The sequence below is a fragment of the Myodes glareolus genome, chromosome 3 (assembly GCF_982192425.1).
Source record: "Myodes glareolus chromosome 3, mMyoGla1.1, whole genome shotgun sequence".
Lineage (NCBI taxonomy): Eukaryota > Metazoa > Chordata > Mammalia > Rodentia > Cricetidae > Myodes > Myodes glareolus.
The window spans coordinates 20,316,853-20,342,331 of record NC_142028.1 but is presented as its reverse complement, the minus strand read 5'-3'; the positions used below and the strand labels follow the sequence as shown (position 1 = coordinate 20,342,331).

The 25,479-nt window shown below is 39.3% G+C and overlaps 1 protein-coding gene and 1 pseudogene across 1 annotated transcript; both read left to right on the top strand.

The window, feature by feature from the left end:
• Positions 1–3,938: 3,938 nt before the first annotated feature.
• LOC148122560 (uncharacterized) lies at positions 3,939–14,884 on the top strand. Its single transcript, XM_087903924.1, has 7 exons — positions 3,939–3,949; positions 9,015–9,100; positions 10,300–10,335; positions 11,537–12,001; positions 12,044–12,061; positions 12,164–12,376; positions 14,547–14,884. Exons 2-7 carry the CDS (start codon positions 9,037–9,039, stop codon positions 14,882–14,884), a joined length of 1,134 nt encoding a protein of 377 aa, XP_087760050.1. The 5' UTR covers positions 3,939–3,949; positions 9,015–9,036.
• A 1,276-nt stretch (positions 14,885–16,160) lies between these two features.
• On the top strand, positions 16,161–16,931 carry LOC146895313 (large ribosomal subunit protein uL30-like 1 pseudogene; annotated as a pseudogene).
• The last annotated feature ends 8,548 nt before the right edge of the window (positions 16,932–25,479 follow it).

Here is a 25,479-nt window from a genome sequence, read left to right as displayed (position 1 = left end):
TGAGTATTTTATGGGGATTGCACTGAATCTGTAGATTTCTTTTGGTAAGATTTTCGTTATTATTGGATTGATCCTACACATTCAAGGGAATGATAGATATTTCCATTTTCTTATGTCTTCTTCAATTTCTTTTTGAAGGCTTTAAATTCTTGTCATATCATTCTCTCACTGTTTAGTTACAATTACACCAAGGTATTTCGTGTTTCTGGCTATTATAAAGGATGATGTTTCACTAATTTCTTTCTTGCCCTGTTCATCATTTGTATATAGGATTGTCATTGATTTTTTTAAAGTTAATATTGTAGTCTGTCACATTAGTGAAGGTATTTATCACCTCTAGATATTAAAGGGTAAAGTGTTTGAAGTCACTTATGAATACTATCATGTCATCTGAAAATAATTATAGTATGTCTGAAGGGTCCAAAAATAAGATAACAAATATGCGCATTTCAAAAACAAGTATGTAGCAATAAAGAAATATATTGCTGTAAGCCTAGAATAATGAGAACAGACTCTCAACAGTTTTCTCAGCAGCATGAAGATTAACTAATAACAGTGGGTTATTCAGCTTTACAACCCAAAGCTCAATTTACAAAGCCAAGCATCTCTCTGCAAACTCAAAGCCTAAAACCCCTAGCCATTTTTGATTAACAAGAGATATGAGATGAGTTAACTATTAGAAGACAGATATATGACCTTTGAGTTACACATTTTCCCTGCTATGTGAAACTGGCAGCAACAAATGGAAAGCACAGGGCTTCAATAAACACTACCTGGAGGTACAAAGAAAGATAATAGATTAAATACAAATACTAGTTTAACTGAAAAACTCTGTTAATGGAGATTTTAAAGTAAGTCAATCTGTATCTGAGTTTTACTTTGAGACTGTAAAAATTTCTCTGTCCAGACCTAATGTGTGGTACACCTAGTATTAAAAGTTGGGTACAGAATGAGGCCTTTGCCACAGCTTTACACAATCCATCTTTGACTGTGGTCTCAGCTAGTTGATGAGAAATTTGTTCCCCATAAATATTTATTTTTATTTTTACTTGGATTCTGGTTTCTGGAATAAAGTTTGTTTGTGGTGAATAGTTTGTTATGTTGAGATATGTTCCTTGTTCCCAGATGTCTCTCAGACCTTTATGACAAAGAGTTGTTGAATTTTGTTAAAGACTTGTTCAACATATAATGAGACTATCACATGTGTCTTTTTTTTCAGTTTGTGTATATGGTGGATTACACTGACAGATTTCCATATGTTGAACCATTCATCATCTCCTAGATGAATCCTACTTGGTCATGGCAGAAGGATTTTTGGATGTGTTAATGGATTCAGTTTACCAGTTTTTTATTGAGTATTTTTCCTTCAGTGTTCATAAGGGAGAGTAATCTGTTGTTTTCCTTCTTTGTTGCATGTTTGTTTGGCTTTTGTATTAGTGTAACTATAGCCTCAAAAAGGAGTTTGGTAATTTATCTTCTGTTTCTACTGTGTGGAGCAATTTTAAAAGTACTGAAATTAGTTTTTTGTTGAAAATCTGGAAGAATTCTGTAATGAAGTAATATGCCCATGGTCATTTTATGTTTGGGGGACATTTAATGAGTGCTTGTATTTACTTAGGGGTAATAGGGCTATTTAAATTGTTTATCTTCTCTTGATTTAATTTTGGTATATGAAACCTATCAAGAAAATTGTTCATTTGCTTTAAATTTTTCACTTTGTGGAATACATGTTTTTGAAGTATGTTCTGGTGATTCTATGGATATCGTCAGTGTCTGATGTTATGTCCCTATTTTTGTTTCTGATTTTGTTAATTTGGATTTTCTCATACTAATTTTGATTAGGTTGAAAAAGTGTTTGTCTATTCTGCTGAGTTCCCAAAGAATCAAGATTTTTTTCATTTATTCTTACAGATAATTCTCAGTAGAGCAATCTCAAATCATCAAACATAATTAAGGAATTGTTCAAAATTTTTGTCATCAGGAAAATGCAAATCAAAATGAACCTGAGATACCATATTACAATATAAGAATGGGTAAGACCAAAAATACTGAGGATAGCTTATATTGGAAAGGATGTGGATTTAGGGTATCACTCCTCCACTGCTGGTGGAATGCATAATTTTGCAGCCTCATTGGAAATCAGCATGGCAGTTAATCATAAAATAGGATATCAATCTATCTCAAGACCAATCACTAGCACTCTTAGGCTTATACCCAAAGGACACTCAATCATACCACAAGGGAACTATTTTAACAATGTTCATACAGCATCATTCATAATAACAAAAACCTCAAAACAAACTAGACGCCCTTTAACTGAAGAATGGATAAAGAAAATATCCATTTACACAATGGAGTATCATTCGACTGTGAAAAAAAATGACATAATGAATATGGATGGAACTAGGATAAAAACAACCTGGAAGAGGTAGACCAGACTCAGAAACACAAATAGGTTATGTATGCACTTATGAGCAGATATTAGAGTGAAGTAAATGATAACCAAATTCCAATGTGCAGCAACAAAAAAGCTAAGTAACAAGGAAATCCATAAAGTGGACAAATGTATCACCCAAGGAAGAAAAATTAGATGACAGCGCCAGGGTAAACTGACCATGGAAGGGTAGGTAAATTGGAGGGACAAGAAATGAGAACACGAGGGAACAGGATAATAGTGGGTGGAGAGTTCTGGAGTCGGGCAGACTGAAAGAGAGATCTTGATAAAGAGAACCATTATGGGGATAGTGATAAGCCTGACGCTAGTGAATTTCCCAGGAATGAACAAGGATTCCCATCAATAGTGGAGTTGGTGCCTGAATTGTTCTTAGTTGAAATAAGATTGGTGAATACCCTGACTATCATCATACAGCCTTCATCCAATAACTGATGGAACCAGATGCAGAGATCCACAACCAATATACAGAAGGTTATCTGGGGATCTAATTGGAAAAAAAAATGCAGTTGTGCATATGTGAGCAATTGATGTCAAGATCATGATGAAGAAATCTACAGAGATAGTTATACCATGCTTATGAAAACTCAGGAACACTAGAACAACAGCTGGGGAGACTCCTGGGACAGAACTAGGTCTGCTCTATGTGAGAGACAGTGATGAATCTTGGATTATGTTTGGTGCACCTAGAATTAGGACCAGGATTGATACATGGTGCATGAGCTACTTTATTGAAGCCCATTACCTATGGTGGATTTCCCCAAGAAAGACCTTACCAATTAAGAGGAGTGGATGATTGGTAAGCTTGATAGTGAGACTGGCAAAGGGATAGTGGTTAGAATCATCCATAAAAAAATTAAATTAAATTTATAAAAGGTAGGGTTCCTCTACTCTACCACAAAGACTTGGCTATTATGTTAAATTTCAAATCCTCATTACATCAGAGTATGACTGTTTGCACATTGAAAATTAGGTCTTTAGTAATAATAACATGTTACTAAGAACACAATGCTAATAGGAATATTTTGACAAAATGACAGAAGAAACCTATGAGAAGAAAGAATACTATATGGTGACTTAAGTTTAAAAATTTCTTCTGAGACCACAGAAATAAAACTCAAAAAAATATATATCTGTTGGTCCATTAATCTATTTGAAATTGTGTATCTTATTCATTCTCTCAATCTGTGTAGGATCGCTGTGGAGTATTAGATGATGATTATGAAATACTGGGAAGTAGAAGGTAGAAGTTGTGGATTCCATTTGGGGCTATTAAGTACAAGATATACATTCCAGACTTGAACTACTAAGAGCCCTAAAAACTTCTAGGTCACAAAAAGCCTGGGGCATGCTATCTATCATTTAACCTCACCTTTACTAAATGTCTTTCAGGTGAGCTGTTCCATAACTTGTTTGGATTATGCCTCAGGAGTACATAATGACATTTTGAAGGAATTAACAAAATGGTCTTTTTCATACATTGACAACACTGGAGAGGTTCAAGGAAGTGGGAAAATATTTGCACCATTTCACAGAGTATGCTTTTCTTCTCTAGGTTCCAACAAGTCAAGGAAAAGGCTGCCTTCCCCAAGAAGGTGCCTGTTCTAGAGACTATACATTCTAATAAGTCTAACTAGCTATCCCTTTGTTCTTTATCTCTGTCCTCTTATTCTTTCCTGAAAGCTTCAAACTGTTCTTTGAGTCAAGAACACATAAAATGCATATAGGAGCATAGCAAAAGCATAGAACTGCCCTTTGCCTTCACAAATGCACATGGGACAAGATTGCTCTATATTTTAAATAACCACAGAATATTTTCCAAGTAATTATTTATTCTTCTTTTATATTACATCTTTGATGTGTATGGAAAAGAACACCAGGCATTGTGTCTCTGCAATTTTCACATTATTCATAAAAAGTACACCATTCAATTAAGCTTTGTTTAATATTTTTAATACTTGTCTACAGATGACCAGCATCCAAATTCTTATATTCATAGCATAAGACTATTATAGCACACTAAATAGGGGTTCTGTATTCACATATACAATTAACTGTCCTTCAAGGATTTAAATTCAACCATATTCTCTACAAATTTTCTCCATACCTAGACAGGCATAAGCATGCATGCACACAGGCACACACACACACACACACACACACACACAGGCACACACACAGGCACACACACACACACACACACACAATGAAGAGTCAATTATTTTTGTTTGTTAATAAGAATGTTCAGGTAAGCCTATAGATAAATAAAATAGCTGCTAGAAAAGTTTATAGGAAAACCTTTAGCAACCTAACAATGGCTTGTATCATAGAGTACATTGATGCAAATTACTGATATTAAATAAAAATGAAACTCCCCTACAAAGCTGAGATTAGAACTAACTATGGTGGCTCATCCCTTTACTTAAAGCACGTGAAACATAGCAGGAAGTATAACAATACTGAGGCCAAACTGGGAACAGTCATATAATTAAACCCAAGCTGAGTGGTAGTGTGGCATGCCATTAATACCTGCATGTGGGAGGCAAAAGCAAATGGATGTCTGATGTAAGATTCCCCTACCTAAGCTGTGAATACCATTGGTTTTTAAGGAAACTGGCTTAACCTGATGGGGTAGAGTTAAGCTAGGTGGGGAAACTAAACTGAATGCTGAGAGAAAGAAGGCAGAGTCAGTGAGATGTCATATAGCCAAGACATACACAGATGTCACAAATTTACCCAGTAATAAACAGCCTTATGGTGATGCACAGATTAATGGAGATGGGTAAATTTAAGATATGAGGTAGGCAGAAATATGCTTAAGCCATTGGTCAAACATTATTGAAATAATATGATTTCTGTGTGATTATTTCAGAGATGAGTAGATGGGAACAAGCAAGAGGTTTGACTACTAGATGTGACCTTCCTATGATAGATATCTTTGTGTTTGAGGCCAGCCTTGTCCATATGAGCTAGTTCATGGACAGTCTCCAAAACCCTGTCTTGAAAAATAACAACAAAATGCAAAACCAAAACCAAAAACACAAAAGAAGCACACACAAGAAAGTTGAAGCAAATGATATTGCAAAATGTATAAGATGATAAGTACTGGGTTGACTGACAGAGAACCCAAAACATTCATGAGTATGATTGAGGAGAAAGAGACAGGACATTTTATTTATACATTTGGAACAGGAAATGCAACCAATACTTCTATTGCTGATGAAGATAAAATTAAAAAAGAGGCCACCAGAGGAAGGAATCAATTCTTATAGTTACCTTCCTCCTCATCATGGACCCTAGCAGGGCCCTACCAGCATGGAGGCCAACAGCAGAATCACCCACTTCATACTGTCACCAAGAATCAGCTGAGCAAGTGGGTAGTACCCACCAAATTAGATGTTCAAATATGCCAGTGGTTATGTATCATAGAAGGTTTAATTCAAGGTGAATTAATCAGAAAATATTGTCCCATTTTGTACTAGAAATTATATCATATAAAAATTATTTACCATTTGCATATGTTACATAAACTGAAGCAATCCCATCTAGAATTCCTTCAATAACCAGAATATTCTGACAGATGTAATTTGAATTTGTTTCATTGGAAAAAAAATTAACCCTAATACTATTTACACAAATAGCTAATATAGTATAGGAGAATATGTTGAAATTACATGTGACATCTCTCTAGCTTCTCTGTTGTTCATGTGCCCTACAAAAAAATAAAAAGGTAATGTCCTTCAAAAATTATGCCAGTAGAATAATGCCACCAATGGAATACATAAAGTGATTGAATATATTAGTTGGCATGCAATTTCCATTTGCTGTTTCTCCTTCTGAAACAGGGTGACACTAGAGAAAGAGAAAACTGAGATAAAAAGTGTTATGAACCCATGAACCACCATGTGTGATGAAAACCATTCCCAGGTCCTCTGTAATATCAGAATATGCTTTTAGCCACTGACCTATCTGTGATACTGTGCCAACAAAAGGTCTTCACTGGTATGACCTCTCCTAACTAGAAATAATTAACGAAAAGTATACTTTCACAGATCCTCACATACTGTTGAGATTTCAACTCACAGATATTGGGAAAAAAAACAATTTTCATACTGTTTAATAACCAAGGCAAACACAATAGTATCACTCTCAAACACTCAAAGTCCAATTAAGTAAAGCCATTGAGGAAAAGTCAAAGACTGGTTAATAGGAAGACTTTTTTTTTACAGTAAAGTAAATCCAATGCATCAGAAACACATCAAAGCCAGTTGGAAAAGGCCCTATGTTTCGAAAAAGTTTTTGAAAAGCAAATGATGACTTTCAGGACTGTAGTGTTATTTCATTTGTGTTTTTGTAAATAAAGCTTGACTGATGAAGAAAGAATAAGTAGCCACCCTGGCCAGCCTTACAGGGCATGCAGTGGTGATACACACCTTTATCCCGGTAGTGAGACTAGCTTTCCATATAAACCAGGTGGTTGTGCTGCATTAATTTAATCCCATCGCTAGAGAGAAATAATAGATGGAACAAGAGAACTCTCAGTCCATCTCATTTAGAGTATTCATTGAGGCCAGATTGCCATGTTGGACTGAGGTAGATGTAAGAACTAGTAGCTGGCTGTTTTGATTTTCTGTACAACACACTTAGTTTTCCTAGAAATGCAATTTAAAACTGTGAGGCTGCTCCAACTGACATCATTTACAACAGTCACCATGATTTGAGAAAACATCAAGAAAGGTTACTTTGAATGTGAACAAAGGAGATGACGTTGAGAGTGAAATGAATGACAAACTGAACTCATGCCTTGAACATCGATACTGAATCTTTACAAAAGTTAAAAATGGAGTTTCCATTGTGCTGGTGCTATATACAACACATTTTCCATAGTGTTCCATGTTCGGTAATAAACATGACAAGAAAGTTACTTTGAAATGTCATGAATTTATATTCTTTATGAGTGTCTCCAGAAGAGCTACATCTGTGTCATATGGAAATAGCACATCTCAGCTCTTTCAACCACTACAAGTTTCTAATAGCCTGTTGCATGGTCTGTATTGCTTAGCCCACCTTAAACATTAATGACTGACAGTGTTCCTCCTCAGCTCCTCTGCAGATTATATTATTTCTGCCAAGTTCCTATGTGATATTTTGCTTGCATGAAAGAATAATATAATTCACAAGTGACTAATACTGAAAAAGGTCAAGAAAAGGGCTCAAGTTGTGTGATATTTGGCAAAATCATCTTCTCTATTCCAGGATCCACATAGCTAAGGATAAGGCTTATTTCTTCCAGAACAGTCAATTCCTCAGTTGCCTACACATATACATGTATACCTAGCTCTCCTCTCTTCCTGCTCTGACTTTCCCAGAACAAAGTCTACCAAGGCCAGCCCTGGTCAGAACCCCTCATCACCAACCTGCCCATCTTGTAACTGAAGACACTAGAAAACTATCCAGTCAATAAACATTGGGTCTTATTGACAGAAGTCAGCTGTTTCCTGTCTTTAAAATAAAACTCCATTATTCCTGAGAGAATCTCTCTGGTGTTCATAGAACCATAGAAAACTATCAAAGGCAAATATACTACCCATTCACAATACATGTATTATCACCTTAGGGGGTAAAAAAATTTCACCAGCTTAAATGACAGAGTTTTACCATTATCTGTAGAAAGGGACAATTTTTTCAGTGATGTTTGTTTCTGTGATCGTATTGATACTCTTAAAAATGAACCATCAAGAACATTGATATGCACAGAACAGTAAAGTGTTCCACATGGATGAAGGATCATCTAATTACAAACGTTGCAGTGAAGTCGTTTTCCAAACACCTCCGCATTCATGGATCATGTGGAAACTCAGTAGACAAAGACTGCCTAGTCCTACAGTTGCATGGACTCTCAACTGCCACTATTCTTTCTCTAACACAGAGGGACAAGAAGAACAGATGAAAAATCTTTTAGTTAGTCTAATTTGAACCAAATCTGGAGAATTCTGGGCAGCCTTTTAGGGTTCAAACAGGCTGTTATTCTTGGTTGTACCTGTTACTCAGCATCCATGCTTGGTGTTCTAACTCCCTGCAGAACTAAACAAAACTCTTAATTTGGGATTATATACATGGTTACACATGTGTGTAACAACATGAATGGAAGTTTCATGCAATAGCAGATGCTATCCATCGTTAGCCTCAATGATAGTGAGAATAGAGGCAAAGCTATACAACAGTGTATTGAAGCAAATTCACTCTCAATCACAACTGTCATGTTTAGAGTCATAGTTATATCAAACTAGAGCTCAAACAATAGCGTACATCACTTCTAATATCTGGACTTTGCCTGCATCACTTCAACATTGCTGTCCAAATATCATGTTGTAGCATTTAACTGAGGTAATGCAACCTCCTCCCCACTGTATCCTGTGTGGCTAAAGTCCCAAACAAAAGTCAGGGATGCAAGATGTTCCATTCTGTCAGGTCAGGTCATCAGTAAGGACCTGAAAAGTGCCTTTGTTCTGCCTTTCTTATAAAGTCTCTGGCTTTGCTTCTCCCAGAACAAACTGGGAAGCAACTCCAGAGCCTCCTCCAAGATGCTGGTGGTCCTGCTCACTGCAGCCTTGTTGGCCCTGAGCTCAGCTCAGAGAGCAAATGCAGGTATGAAGAGGGACTGAGAGTGGTAGAGTGAAATGGGAATTGGTCAGCACATGAAGTTCAGGCCTCTGAGGAACATTAAAAGACGAATAAGAAACTGAGGAACAGTGTAGGAGAACAAATATTCAAATGTTCATATTATCATTTTGCAATAGACATTGGACTTTGCTTATAGCATAATTTAAGAAATGACTTTTATAGCAATGTAACATGAGTGCATTAGTGAGAAGATGTTTTTGTGTGTTAGATGATGAATGGGGGCATGATCAATTGACAGAGGGAAACTCAGTTGTCAAGGTGTAATGGTAAGTCAATAGTAAAAATGCTCGCATTGCTGTACAGAAGATAGAAAAATGAAAAAGGTAGATATATATCAGGGGTGTTTTAAGAAAAGAAAAAATATGTTAAGTTTGGAACTTACACAATGAGCTAATGAGCTAGAAATACTAGAGAATAATTTTTAAATAGTTTTTTTTGCATTTGTGTGCATACACAACTGTCTGTGTCTATGTGAATATGCAAAATGTGTGTGAGAGTAGTAGAAAGAGGCACAAACACACAGATACCACACTCACACACACAGAAACAAACATGCACTGGGAGGGAGAGGGAGAGAGAGAGGGAGAGAGAGAGAGAGAGAGAGAGAGAGAGAGAGAGAGAGAGAGAGAGAGAGTTTGCAAACTTCTTCACACTTCAATCAAGGGACAACATACTATCACCAAAACTTCTATTTCTGTAGTGTGATTCCAATAGCTTTAATTAAAAAGTCATCAGATAAGCACTTTTAACCAATGAGATAAATTACTGAACGTACTTATGTGTTTTAATGAAAAACATACACTACTCAAGGAACTATACATAGTATTTAAAACAATGTTTACTTTTATTTCCATTCATGAAATGCCTGGTGATATATCATTTAAGAAATGAAGATCATGAAGAAAAGCAAAAAAAAAATGTAAAGCTATGAGACTGGAATCCCCAATTAAAATGAAGAATATCTGGATATCTTGGCAGGGTTAACAAGGAACAAAAAACTGGTTACTACTGATAACAGAAACTACTGGGGCAGTAGTGCCACAAACATTACCCAAGAATAAAATTCTACTTAGTCGGAAAGAAGATGTAGTTGAAACTTATCTGTATTGTGCAGTTGGAAAATGTTATAAGTAACTTCCACTTATTTTATGCTTATTTTCTAGCAAGCATCTTTGAAGCCTCTTCTTCTGAGCTCTTAGGTAAAGCTTGATCTATCCTCTATTGAACTTCGATGCACCCTTTACTTTTTAATTATTTAGTTCTGAAATATCTCGTCATTTTGTTGGTTAATGAAATTAATATGTGACGCTTTCCCCTAAGATATGTAGGAAAACTTCCCCACATTGTATCTAGAACCAAGAGAAGGAAATACACAGGAAGAGTATGGTGCCAGACTTTTATGCAAAAAACATTTAGTGTCTTCCACAGATTGAGCAATGGCTTGCATGTGATGAGTATATGAAATGTCCTTGTGTAAAATCCCCCATAGATCAATGGGTTGTTCAAAGAAATCTTCTCTCATCTGGATTTCTAAGAAGAAATATATGCTTGCACACTACAAACAAAATTTCACAGATCCCATGCTCCCTCATTTTTAAAAACTGCTTTTTTCTCACTCAGCTCTGTATCCACAGTTGAGTAACACATATTATTGTTCTTTAAAAAGATATGATGGGTTGGGATGCCCCTAGGGGCCTGCGAGCCAGGCAGAGGCTGCCGCCAGAGCAGGGCACGGTCCCCGGGCGAGCGGCAGAGTCAGGCGGCTGGATGCGGTGGACGGCAGAATAAATGGACATAAGTCTATACATAAAGCTAAACATTTATTACTTAGAGAAAAGGAAAACAGAGAGACATAGAGAGAAACATAGGGAGAGACAGAGACATATGTGTATACACCAGGAGACAGGGGACAGAGAGAGAGAGAGAGAGAGTATTAAGATGGCAGCGAGGAGGTCAGAAGTGGCTGGGATGGGCGTGGTTAGTCCTTAAAGGCACCGCGAAGGAATAGCACATAAAGCATGAAAGCGAAAAGAACAACTTATAATCTATTTCAAACATTTCTTTTGTGCTCTACACATGGTTATAGAACCCTGAACACCATGATATATTTAAGAATAGGGCACTGCTGCTAAATATGGCTACTGTGACTAATTCTAGCTCATATCAGTGGAACGTCCTTCCCGTTTTATCATTTTGGTGTGAAAATTGTAAGAAACCGAAAATCACCTTTAATACACCAAATTTAAGAACAAATATTTGTCCAAATGGTTGAAACATAAGACAGTTTTGTCTATGTTTAAAAATTATGTTTCAAGAAGAAACAGAGACATCAATTTAGGAAGGGTAGCCTTGGAGAAAGAGAAGTTTAATCTCCATCTACATTGATTTATTCCCATACAGGGGAAGAGCAGCAAAATGAGGGCAATGGTCAACAGCTTCAGAAACCCCCTCCTGGACAATTCCCACCAAGACCTTCTGCTTCTGATGATGATGATGAAGATGGTGATGATGATGGTGAGGGCAGTGAAGAAGATGGAAATAATCCAGAGGGACCACCACAGGGACCACCACAGCATCCTCGCCCTCCTAAACCTGGAAACCAACAAGGCCCACCCCAGCAGGGAGGTGCACAGCAAAATCGCCCTCCTAGACCTGGAAACCAACAAGGCCCACCCCAGCAGGGAGGCCAGCAACAAAAGGGCTCTCCTCAACAAGGAAACCAACAAGGCCCACAACAACAGGGAGGCCAGCAGCAAAATCGCCCTCCTAGACCTGGAAACCAACAAGGCCCACCCCAGCAGGGAGGCCAGCAACAAAAGGGCTCTCCTCAACAAGGAAACCAACAAGGCCCACAACAACAGGGAGGCCAGCAGCAAAATCGCCCTCCTCAACAAGGAAACCAACAAGGCCCACAACAACAGGGAGGCCAGCAGCAAAATCGCCCTCCTCAACAAGGAAACCAACAAGGCCCACAACAGCAGGGAGGCCAGCAGCAAAATCGCCCTCCTCAACAAGGAAACCAACAAGGCCCACAACAACAGGGAGGCCAGCAGCAAAATCGCCCTCCTCAACAAGGAAACCAACAAGGCCCACAACAGCAGGGAGACCAGCAGCAAAATCGCCCTCCTCAACAAGGAAACCAACAAGGCCCACAACAACAAGGAGGCCCACAGCAAAATCGCCCTCCTAAACCTGGAAATCAACAAGGCCCACCTGAGCAAGGAAGTGAGGAACAGGCAAGTAACTGTAGAAATTTTCTCCATAGTGTGATAAGGTTCTTCAACAGGGCAGAGGTAATCAGTTACTTTTTTCTTTACTCAAGTCACAAACTCTAGATGTCACCAATGTCTACCTACATGAATAGATTTCTTATACATTTACAACTTAAAAGTCCTCTGTAACTTAATGTTTTTTGATAGATGTGATTTAAATTCAATTTCCATAAAGTGCCTTAATTCAGAGTTAGATATCCAAAAAAGGTAAGAGATATGTCAAGAAATGTTGGATACATGATAAGACTTGCTTCTCCCTGACTTACTTTATTTATTTATTTATTTATTTATTTATTTATTGCAGGAGGATTAGAAGACAGATTCCCTTAATGGTATTTTAATGGAACAGTGATGCTGCAAGTGAACCTTCAAACACTCTAATAAAATATTTAGCATGCAATTTCTCTTTCTTGTTTCTTATTTGGAGCATGAGTAAGTGAAATCTGGGGCCTTGGACCACACCTATGGCAGTTATTAATCCTTTCATACAGCTATACCTTTTATTTTTTATTTTTTTATTAATTTATAAAAGTTTCCACTTCCGCCACTCCTCCCAATACCCTCCCACTCCCCCCACTCCTCCTCCCTCTCCAGCCCTAAAAGCAGTCAGGGTTTCCTGCCCTGTGGGAAGTTCAAGTTCTTCCCCCCTTCCTCCATGTCTAGGAAGGTGAGCATCCAAACAGACTAGGATCTCAAAAGGCCAGTACATGCAGACGAAAGAAGACCCAGTGCCATTGTCAATGGCTTCTCAATCAGCCCCCATGTCAGTCACATTTAGAGAATCCAGTTTGATCACATGTTCGTTCAGTCCCAGTTCAGCTGGCCTTGGTGAGCTCTCATTCGATCAGTGCCCTTGTATCAGTGGGTGAACACACCACTTGCAGTCCTGACTTCCTTTTTCATGTTCTTCCTCTTTCTGCTCCTCATTTGGTCCTTGGGGGCTCAGTTCAGTGCTCCAATGTGGGTCTCCATCTCTATCTCCATTCAGAAACAGAAGGAGGGAGAATGTGAGCAAGGAAGGCAGGATCAGAGGGAACCTTCACCCGGCGATGGATGGAGATTGAGACAGTCAGCTCAATTTTTTCTCTGACTTTAATGGTCTTATAAATGCAATGGTGTCTTAGGAAACAGATGTTCATTGTTTTCATCTCCCTTGATTTTTTATAAATATCATATACCTGGACTGCCATGACAGCACAGCACCTGTAGTTCTTCTGAGTGAGGGACATCAGGATTAACACACAACACAACTTCAGGTTCTGCAGATGAGCATTTATTCCACTTTCTCACACAGTGAATAAAGCCCTCAGAAGAGGAGACTGAGCCAGCAAAAGCAGGAAGCTCATCACCATAACTCACAGGGCTTAGGGGTAAACATCCTTAAAACATTGCTGAAAACAAAAGATTGTTCCTGTTTTTGTTCCTGTTTTCAACCAACCACAAGAGTGCAAAATATCAAATGGGGGTGCAAAGGCCTATCCTCAAGAGACCAAATTGAAAAATTCCCCCTTTTTATTTTAAAATTATTAGAGCCCCTGTCTTAGGAATTCCCCAGATAGAGACTCTTACCCGTCTACATGAGGCCTTAATCTCTGCCTTAGGTGAGCTCTCTACACCAGGACATAGGCATCCCTCATGATGTCTGCAGTATGTGCAGCCAGACTTGGGTTGCTTCCTGATTGCTGGAAGACAGACAGAGCAACACTTGTTGAGTTAAAGTGTGCTGTATGTGGGATTGCCACATAAAGAAGCAGAGAATCCAAAAAACAGAAAACGCAATAGCAATATCAGCGCTAATGAGAGCATTCCAGACAATGGCTAGACTCAGCCCCCAAGCTGGGCCATGGCAATCCACCACCTGGATCCAGACACAGCAGGGATCCATGTGCTATTAATACTAACAATATGATGAGCTGGCTGCAGTGTAAAATTCAAAGAGGAGGAATTCCAAGGGCCATCCAAACATGCATTCAACTGTTCAATCACATCAGAAGCACCCACAACATTAGCAGGTGCAATGCAAGCTGCACTACAAGAATGAGAACAAGACACCCACCACAGGAGCCAAAGAGAATGCACCCGCTCCTGCAAAAGCGCAGTCCATCAGTCCAAATTCAAAAGTCCAAATCCAATTTGAGAGTGCAGAGCACTCCATGTCCGCAGGGCCCCTCCAACCTCCACTGACAGCACAGTGTCTGCAGTCACAACCATCTGTAAAATGGCAACTCCAGCAACTGTAGCCACAGTGGCAATGACAGCAATAGCAGCAATAATTGCAGCTGTTATCCCAAAGTCTCACAGGCTGTCGATAAAGGATAATTTCCTGACGTTCTTGAGATTCCAGCACCAGCAGAGGAATCACAACATGCATTCGAACAACCAAGGCTCTGTCAGAATCATTCTAGCAATGACTCAGCTTGCAGATCCTGGAAGAACAATTAAGAATATTGCCCTCCAAAGTGCCATTCCACAATAGAAAGAAAAATGGGGCAGGACCACAAGCAGAGGATCAAATAGTCATAATGTGTCTAACAGTATAATTTATCTTTTATATCCAGGAAAGGTGGAAATTTTCATTGCAGGCCTATGAACACACTACCACATTTCTTTCCTATCTTTTAACAAATCAGACTCTTGAGTGATGCATTCTCCCCTCATAACTGCGGGGTGAAGATTAAAATCTCTGTCAGCATCCCAAACACCAAGGAGCAGACTTGGGACCATAGGTCAAATCCTCTTTCAGGATGAGATGCAGTATATTTCTAAATGCTATCACCCTACTATGATTATGATTATTAGTAAAGTCTGCAATAGAAGCATTATGCAATAATAAACATCCATAATGAAAGGAACATTCCTTCACCAATGAAAGGTTAGAAAAAGTGATGTAAAGTGGAGGTTATTTTTACTAACTGGCATTAAAAGTGGGGGGCTTCTCACCAGACTCCCAATCTCCCATGATTCCGTTGTTGTTACCAGAGTCATCACCTGAAGCTGAAGGCGCCTCATGTTCTCTATCCATGGTCTCCAGCCATACGCACCACTCTGGAACCCAAATATTTTTATCAACTCCTGGAAAAAAGACACATACAACCCCTCCTCAACTTTGCCAACAAGGGTGTTGGTTCCATCCATCTTCCTGTTTGCAGATCTTTTATCATAAGGAAGAGTAACCTGTTTGTGGATGTTCTCATCAACACTGGAATTACCAAATTCAGCTGAAGACATTGTTTGGCATTTAATGTGTGGAGGCTAAGAAAATCATCAAAAATGTGTAATACATATTAATATATAAATAAACAATATCATAGATTATTCAAGTGGCAAAACATAATTTTTAGGCAAACTTTTCTCAGGCTAATACCTACATTAAATTGTTCAATGCCAGAAAAATCCCTGAAAAACCTCAATACATGGAAGAAAATTCTTTTCTTGTACCTTTTGTGCTTAACATCTTAGCATCATTCTTTATTTCAGTCTTTTTTATCTTGTATGTATTTAAATTTTGACAATTTCACACATGTATGCATTTATTGTATCCATCTCTATAGCACCTGCTAATTTTTCAAAAATATCTCCACATATAGGCCAAAATTCTTCTATTTTTACCTTCATATCTTTATCAATATCCTTTTCTGTATCTGTCCAACTATGCTATCCGCTGGAATATTGCTAGTAGACAAATACTCCCTAAGTAACCAAATACTTCATCCATGGCAACATGTATTCTAAAAATATAGATTTAGGGAAAGATGGCGAAGGATGGAGAAAGAAAAAAGATCCCTTTAGTTCCAGAAAAATCTCCTGAAGAAGAGGAAGGCTTATCAGGCTCTCAAAGCCACCCAGGCAAAGCAGGCACTTTTGGCAAAGAGGGAGGGAAAATCAAAACAATTCAGGTTTAAGCGACTGGAATCATTCCTGCATGATTCCTGGCGGCAGAAGCATGACGTGGTGCGAGTCGGGCGACTAGAGGTGAAGCCTCGTGCATTGGAAGTGCCTGATAAGCGTTCCCTGGCCTTCGTCATTCGCATGGAAAGGATAGAAGGAGTGAGTTCATTGGTACAGGACACCATAGCAAAACTTCGTCTGAGGAAACTGTTCAGTGGTGTCTTTATCAATGTCACCCCTCAGAGTGTAAGAATGCTGCGCACAGTGGAGCCTTATGTGACCTGGGGATTTCCAAATCTGAAGTCTGTCTGGGAACTCATCTTGAAACGTGGACAAGCGAAGGTTAACAATAAGACTGTCCCTCTGACCGACAACACCATGATTGACGAGAACCTGGGGAGATTTGGTGTCATTTACCTGGAAGACCTCATCCATGAAATTGCTTCCCGGGGAAGCATTTCAGGGTGATCTCTTCATTCCTGTGCCCGTTCCACCTCTCTGTGGCCTGCCATGCCTCCAAGAATAGAGTGAGGTTCCTCAAGGAGATGGGCTCTCCTGGCTATCGGGGTGAACGTATCAATCAGCTCATCCGCCAGCTGAACTAAACTGGGAGCAGTTGCAACTGTGCTGCAGACTGCTTGCTCCCTCCCTCCATCTCTCCTTCCTTCCCTCCCTGCCCCTCCTCCCTGTGTATACCTTTGCACATGCCCCCACAGTGCTCATGTAGAGGTCAGGGACAGACTGGGAGAGGGGAGTTGGCTCTTTCCTCCTGTTCCTCAAAGATCAAAGCAGTTTGTCTTGGTGACAAAAAGCCTTTCTTACTGAGCCATCTTGTCAGCCCTTGGTCTGACTTTTGATGGGTCATGCTTGTCCATTAAAAGTCCCTCTGTGAGCTGTAGGTATAATTAGTGGGAAGAACTAGCTATGGATGCAAGTTCTTAGTTCTTGCATCACTGGAAAACAAGTTCTTCTTGTGTGTGCTGGTACTTGAGAGTTGTGTTCAAATGGGAGTGAGCATGTTGACCTGTTGGGAAGGGTCAACGCCTGATGAAGACATGAACCCTTGACTGTTAGGTTACAGGACATTTAGCCTGCAGACTAATGAGCTGTTGTGTTGGAAGGATCTTACCCTGAGTTGATCCTCTGTATTCCTGCTGTCCTTGCGCTCCACACCAGGTCCATTGTTTGCCTGATGCAGTTGTGGTTTCCCTCCTCAGGATTTCCAGAAGACAGTGCATAGGAAGTGTGCATTTATTATTAAAATTATCAATATCTTCAAAAAATATAGTTTTAAGGCTGACTTCAAACTCTGTAGTAGAGTAGTTATTGACATGCTTGAGCCCTGAACACACTCTCCATCACGTAAATAAATAATTTATTTTGCCTTCCACATGTTACTTAAAATTCGAAGAAACTATGTATGTTTTCAGAGTATAGTCCAAAATGATTTTGTGGTTTTTAGATCAAATCAGCATCATTTGAGCTATTGTTTGTATGAAATCTTCTGCTGTTTTCCTTGTCACTTCCGTGCCTTGTTGTTTTAAGTGTTTCAGTTACTTTTTGAGGCCTTTCAACTCACCCTCTCGCCTCTTTTTTATACTCTCTAGTCTTCTGGAGGGTGTCCCTCAGAGTATCTCTGGGGATGAATAAAAAACACATTACCTTTCCCAATATGCTACTCAGTTTAGCTGGCAGCTGGAGCGACCCTGTTCACGAATTTTTCAGATCTCGGTGGGACCTTCACTTGCTGTTGCCAGCAGGGCCTGGATAGCTGAGACTGGTCGGGGTGGGGGAGGGTGGGGGGGGTGGGGGGGTGCCAGGATTGAGACACAGAGGCTTCTTTTCAGGTAGAAGAATATCAACCTTTATTTTTTCCTGAGCTCAACCCTTTCATACCTCTACTGCCTCTGTGGAAAACTACTGGCCATACATAACACGAACATCCTTGTCAATTACAGACCACAAGGATGGTCCACTGTCAGTCAGGGGGAGTGAGGGCAGCTAGATCACAACAGGTATCAACTTTAACTCATGAGACTACATACAACAAGAGCAATTGTCAAGTAAAAATATATATTCTTAGTGTCCAGTCCCTAAATAATTGACAAATTCATAGAGATTATTCCACTAGCTCTTCACTCCTGAAGAGATTAAAAGTTTGTACTTAATATGCCTTTTATCATGATTAATGAAAATGTAATTGTAACTGATAGAGTTTAACACAGTCAAACACCCAAAATAGGAAATATTACATGAGTAAACCAAAAGTGCACACAAGTAACTTGCAAGAATTTTGGGAAGTGGCAGAAACTGATGGATCCCAAGACAGTCACCCAAGGTTCCCCTCCAACATTAGGGCATCCATATTTGGGCTACGGGGCTAGAATTTCAGACAGACCTTTTTCAGAAACAGGAAGTTTTGAAGCACTGTACTACACTGTCTTGGCAAATTTTGGCATTCACATGTCAGTATCTTTCTTGTCTAGTTCAGAGAGCATGTTGACAACACTTGAATCACTGGCATTTTCTTGCCCTAATGTCTATTGTATGCCACAAAGAAAGTAACTACACATGGAGATTCTTTAATGCCATCATCCCCTTATAATTAGATTGTTGATGCTAAGAGCAGATGCATCTCATGACATTCAAAAACCAAGTTATTAAAACACTACAAATGCCATGTTCTGTATGTATTTGAAGTGTTTAAATTGTCTTCTTATCTGTAGTATATCTCTGTATACTGGTAAAATCTAACTAATATGACTATAAGTTTGACAGTTATGGGTGACCATTAACCTGTATTTCTTTATTAACCTATATAACATTTAATGACTGCAACTTTACATTGCATAAATATACAAGCTATATAGGTATGAGCTTTATAGCTCATTTTGTTTTCTTAAACAAAAATAAAAACGAATATACATTGTAAGGCTGATAACATCAAATTTGTGACAATATAAATATATCTTAAAATAAAGTATAAACATGTATACAGTATAATAAAAGTAACCTTAAGATTGTTTCAATATACAAAAATACATACCAATCTAATTCATTTAGAACTATTGTTGTTTATTTAAATTGAAAGTAGGTTTAATAATCTACCTTCGTATCCTACAATATCTAACCTCTTTTTTATTATATTCACAAACAAGTTGCAACCAACACCCACCACATAATAATAAATGTCATAACCCAATGAAACACCAAAAATCATAAACCCCATATCTTGAGAGTATGGGCATCTTGTCTTGAAATTACTTCCTACTATATGGGCCAAGACAGCATCTCTAGGGGACCCTTGGGTTTATCTTGAGCAGTTTGTTTATAAAGCCAACCTTGAGGTGCTGTTTAACAGTTTAAAAGTAATAATACAATATTGGTAGAATTGTTGTTGTAGGCCCCCATCAAACTTCTGTTAACTTCAGTGTGGGAGAATGAAACCACTTGTTTCCTTGCCAGCCACATATCCTTGAAATAATAACACAGAGACTGTATTAATTAAATCACTGATTGGCCCATTAGCTCTAGCTTCTTATTGGCTAACTCTTAAGTATTAAATTAAGCTTTCTTCATTAAACTGTACATTGCCATGAGGTTATGGCCTACCAGTAATGTTTCAGAGCATCTTCTCTTGTGGCAGCTCCATGGCTTCTCTTTAACTCCTCTTTCTTTCTCCCTGCATTTAGCTTAGTTTTCTTTACCTTGCTCTGTTTTTTTGCTTTATCACAGTCCAAGACATTTTCTTTATTCATTAATCAATAAAAGCAACACATAAACAAAAGTACCTCCACACCATTTCCCTTTTCTGTTTAAGTGAATAGGAAGGGTTTAAGTTTAACATAGTAAAACTATACATAACAAAACAGGTATCAAGCATGAATTACAGTTACAAGATTTGTATCTACTTTCTCTTTTATCACTACTAAGGAAAAGTATAACTGTAGCTATCCATTCTTCAATTCCATCAAAGATTCCAGAACAATATAAAATTACCTAAGTAAACAAATGTACAACTTCCAGAATTCTTGAATTGTCAGAGAAATTTTGCTTCCTTGTCAGTCACTCAATGTTCTTCTGTATCATTGGAGCATACCATCTTCATCCCACAGGCCCATAGTATCCATCAGACTTTTCCACAAAGCAGGAAATTTCAGCAGTTCGGCCTATATTGGCAGTTTATATGTCACTTTCTTCTGTGCCCTGCGGAATGTCTTACAGACTCTTTCATGAAACAGAAATCCTGAAAGATCATCTCACCTTTACACAAGTTCAGCAGTCATTACTTTGTGGGTTGGTCATGAATATTCAGTTAAGCATGTGCTGCACAGCCAGCACAGATTAGATGCCAAGACTGATGGGGGTTCCAGGATTGAGACATGGAGGCTTCTTTTCAGGTGGAAGAACAGCAACCTTTATTTTGCCCCGGCTAAAGCCATTTATACTGGGAAGCGTCTGTGGAAAACCACTGACCAGAAATAACACAAACATCTTTGTCAATTACAGATCACAAGGAAGTTCTGTTGTTGGTCAGGAGAGTGAGGGCAGCTAGATCACAACAACTCCCCTAATTTTATTTTATAATATAAAAGGTGCCTGTCTTGTTACTTTTGGTGGAATACCTTGCCTGTCATGTGAAATAAACCTATAATATTCCCTGTCTTAGGTGGCAGCCTTCCACCAAATTATTGGCTGTCCATGGCTACCCAGACACATAGCCCTAAACCAAGTATCCCCAGGACTGACAGTGCCAACAACGCAGACCAGCACTGCCATCAACTAGAATGTACTAACTTGTTGGTAAAATTAACAAAAACAGTTTTCCAAACCCCTCTCATTTGATGATTGAGTTCCATAACAGTAGCAGAAGCACACAATACAGTGCCATGAGTAAGGCACATAACATGATAAAAGCTAGAACATGTTAGCCATTGAAAAGTAGAAAGACAGTCCACTTGCAACTGAACCAGAACCACTTGTTGGTTCGATGTCAATATGGCCAATTGGTTATGTCCATTAACATCATTTTGAATATTCAAAGCATTGCTGACTCTTTAAGCGAGCTGGTTGACAGTCTCAACCATCTGCACATTCTGGAGAGTGCAACTCCAACAGCATTATCTGTGGTGGCAGAGATAGCAATAATGGCTATCACAGCTGCAGTGATTCCAAGGTCTCTCTTCTGCTGATCTTCTATTGTCCAGCACTTGTTGCCATATTTGGTGATACTCCTGACACTGCCATGGTGTTCCCCAGATCAGGCACCAACTGGTCCAGGGCAACAGGCCTAGCAAAGCTCTGCTCCAGCTGCCTTTTTGCCCCAGACTCACTCTCTCTGGGTCCAAACTGCTGCATGGAACAGAGCAGAACTCAGGGACGCAGGTTTGCTGGTCCGGCTGAGGAACCATTGAAGGGGCCTCACTTTAACAATCTTTTAGGGAATTTGGTCATTGTAAACCTGTCTGGCTACTTCCTACTGAATGGGGGTGCTGCATTCTTGGGGTTATTTTACATCAACATTTTAGGGGGTCTCGGTAATTCAAACCACATAAATTTGCAACAAATCCAAAGGTTCTCATCTTCTGTGGAGACAAAAGCAGAACCTCTTTTCCAAAGCATCAAATCCTTAGGTCCATATTTTATAGTCAAAATATCTTTCTTAGCAGTTCCCAGAATCAAATGTCTTTCTCCAATCCAGAACACAAAAAACAACACAAACAACATAATAATATACATCTGTACATATTCTATCTTTTGAGGCCCTCAATTTACCATCTTGGCTCCTCTTTATTACTTTCGTACTGACCAGTCTTCCTGAGGGTATCCCTTAGAGCATTACTGGGGATGAAGAAACACATACTCCTTTAATCTGACTTGGCTTGTTCCCAGTATGGAACATTCAAACCCCCTCCTATAATAAACCAGTTACTAACTTGAGCTATTGTTTGTATGAAATCCTCAGCTATCTTTCTTGTTACTTCCATTCCTTGTTGCTTTAAGAGTTTGTTACCTTTTGTAGCCTTCAATTCACTCTCCCACCTCTTCTTTATACTTGCTAATCTTTTGGAGGATGTCCCTCAGAGTATCTCTGGGGATAAAAAAAAAGAACACATTACCTTCTTTATATGTTTTTCAATTAAGCCACCAGGTGGAGTGACCCCATTCACAAATCCCAACTTTCCAGATCTCAGTGGAACCTCCACTTGCCTCGCCAGTGCAGCATGGATGTGGAGACTGGTGGGGGGTGCTGGAATTGAGACATGGAGGCTTCTTTTCAGGTAGAAGAAGAGCAACCTTTATATTGTCCCAGCTAAAGTCTTTTATACTGGAAAGCTTCTTTGGAAAACCACTGGCCAGACTTAACACAAACATCCTTGTCAATTACAGACCACAAGAAAGTTCCACTGTCAGCCAGGGGACTGAGGGCAGCTAAATCACAACAAAGCAGGTCAGGCAAGAGCAGTTACTTGCACAAATGTCTAGCAAATTTCATAAAGAGCCTCTTCAATGCCCATCTCCCTCTTGAAGTAGATTGGTGTTTCCAAAAGTATGTGTGTCCCACTGTCATGAAAAGTCCTAAATTATTAAAACATTTTAAATGCCGTATTCCATAGTCTTTGAAATATTGGGAGAATGCCTATCCATTTGAAACACATTTCTATACATGTAGAATACGTAACTAACATGACTACAAGGTTGAATATTATTCATAATTATCTATTAGTATATATTTTTAACTTATACATTACATTTTTGAAAGATTTACAGAAACATAATACCTTAATCCAGAGCGTATGTGTATGTGTATACTATAACAAAATTGTAATTAAATCTGTATCGATAAACCAAGATCCATACCAATGTAAATATTTATAGCATCTCCCTTTAAATGTAAAGAAACATTTATAAACAATATTTAGGAATATAGGCATATTTCTTCTCCAAACTTGTTCCTGCTATATATTGCTTGAAGTAATATATGGGGTGTTCAAAGTGACCCTCCATGCGATCTTGAGACATCAAACCACATTAGTCTATAAGCAATACACAGGCTGTCATCCTCTGTGGAAACAAAAGAAGAACATCTTTTTCAAAGAAACATAACTTTAGACAAATATTTTGATATCAAGTGTCGTGCTCGCCTTGCCAGCAAGGAAGAACGCAATGCCGGAACTCTTCTCACAAGCAGTTTTATTCAGGACCTTTTTCATAGTTCTCTCTCTTCCTTCTCTTCCCCCGGGCAAGCCTCTCCCAGCCCTGATATAGCCAAGGGCTGCCAATCCAGGTTCGCCATGTGGGCACTGCCCATAGGCCCACGCTAATACAAGCAGCTTACAATCACCGACGATAGTAGCATGAGCAGGGTCAAAGCCAAAAAAGTATTTGTTTGTCTCTGAGAGCATCCGCGTTCAGGATCGCGGAAGCTGGATGCCAGTGCCATTTTCTAGGTGCAGCTCCTGTATACTCCATATGGCTCTCCACAGTTCCCCCTTTTTGTTTTAAGAGCAGCAGGCAAGAGTAGAGGTCTGATCTCTGACAGAGAAAATGGGACCTGTGTTAAAGTCTATCTGGGTATCATCCACGCAGAGGACAACAGACCTGCCCGGTGCCTTTTGTGCAGAGGTGGGAACATAGCACCAACCCATAGGCAATCAGACTTGCTCCTCTTGAGGTAGATGTAATTACCCTCAAGTGCAGTGCACAAGCCTCACATCCTGTGCTTATATATCTTTTAAAGTGGTTAACCAAGCTTGGGGGGACTGTCCTGCTTTGATAGCCATGAAGGCTTGAATGATCATTGCTGCATTGCGACGTTGTGAGGCTCTCATGCAACAAATGCACCATAGACATACCAGGGAGGCAAGTACCATTAGGCCTGTCAGGGCTCCTATTCCTGCCCACTCTTTAAGATGACTAAAAGTCCATTTTAGCATAATAAGAAAAGCATCAGCAGTAGGTAGTTCCAGTTGTGTGGCATTCAGGGAAATAATCTGGTTGTTCATTGGCCTGGATCAGCAACGGGGACATCAGGACCGTCATCATCAATAGAATCGCAGTCAGAGGCTTCATCTTGCTTCTCGTTCCTCTGCAGTTGTACTTTTCTCATCAAGTGCTCCGGTACCCAAATAGGGTCCAGACAAACAGAACCTTGTGCCCAGGCCAGCACGGGATCGGGTCCATGCCAGACTCCTGTCAGACTATCCTTCCAAAGCACCAAGCCTTTGGAGGGACCAGACCAATTGGAATGCCTGTCCACAGCTGATTGGGTGGAGCAATCCAAATTTAAGAAATTTAAGGTAAATAGAGTTAGGGAAAGCCTATTCTTAAGGGATTGTGCATGTGTTATTCCCCCTTTTTGTTTCTAAAGTATCTCTTTAATGGACCGGTGGGCACATTCTCCAATGCCCTGTCCTTGTGGATTGTAGGGAGGTCATGTATGAGTTGTACACCCATATGCTGACAGAACAATGTAAACTTTTGTCCCATATAGGCGGGTCCATTATCTGTTTTAAGTCGAGAAGGCTTGCCCCATGCCACCCAAGCCTCTAGGCAGTGAGCAATAATATGATTGGCCTTTTCTCCTGTCACAGGTGTGGCATGGATAATGCCAGAACAGGTATCAACTGAAACATGTACATATTTCAAAGTTCCAAAGTCAGAAATATGAGTAACATCCATATGCAAAACCTTTTGAGGTAAAAGACCTCGGGGATTTATTCCAAGTGTGAGAGGATGGTGATGTACCACATAGCTTGGACAATCAACAACTATCTTTCGTGCATCAGCAAGAGAGAGAGCAAATTTATGTTGCAAGGTTTTGGCATTTACATGATATTCCTTATGAAATTCATATGCCTTTTGCCAAGTGGATGAAAGAAAGATCCATTCTTGTCTGGTACATTGATCAACTTTGTCATTGCCAGCAGCCAGAGGGCCTGGCAAACCTGTATGTGCACAAATGTGCTGTGCAAAAAAGGGTTGCCTGCGCTGACAAATTAACAACTGCAGCTGAACAAATAAAAAATGTACAGGGCTGGAGGTTTTGATAGGTTCAGCATATTTAAGATGTTTTGGAGCGTTTACCACATAACAGGAATCCAAAACCAAATTGAACGGAAAAGGGCAAGACTTAAAAACCTCTATTACAATCAATAACTCTATTTGTTGTGGAGCTCCAGG

What these genes read in the sequence shown, in the direction of transcription:
- LOC148122560 (XM_087903924.1), top strand. Translation starts at nt 9,037, where the DNA reads ATGCTGGTGGTCCTGCTCACTGCAGCCTTGTTGGCCCTGAGCTCAGCT. An exon ending in AGCTCAGAGAGCAAATGCAG is followed by an intron (nt 9,101 to 10,299) that starts GTATGAAGAGGG and finishes CTTATTTTCTAG; the next exon opens with CAAGCATCTTTGAAGCCTCT. An exon ending in CTCTTCTTCTGAGCTCTTAG is followed by an intron (nt 10,336 to 11,536) that starts GTAAAGCTTGAT and finishes ATTCCCATACAG; the next exon opens with GGGAAGAGCAGCAAAATGAG.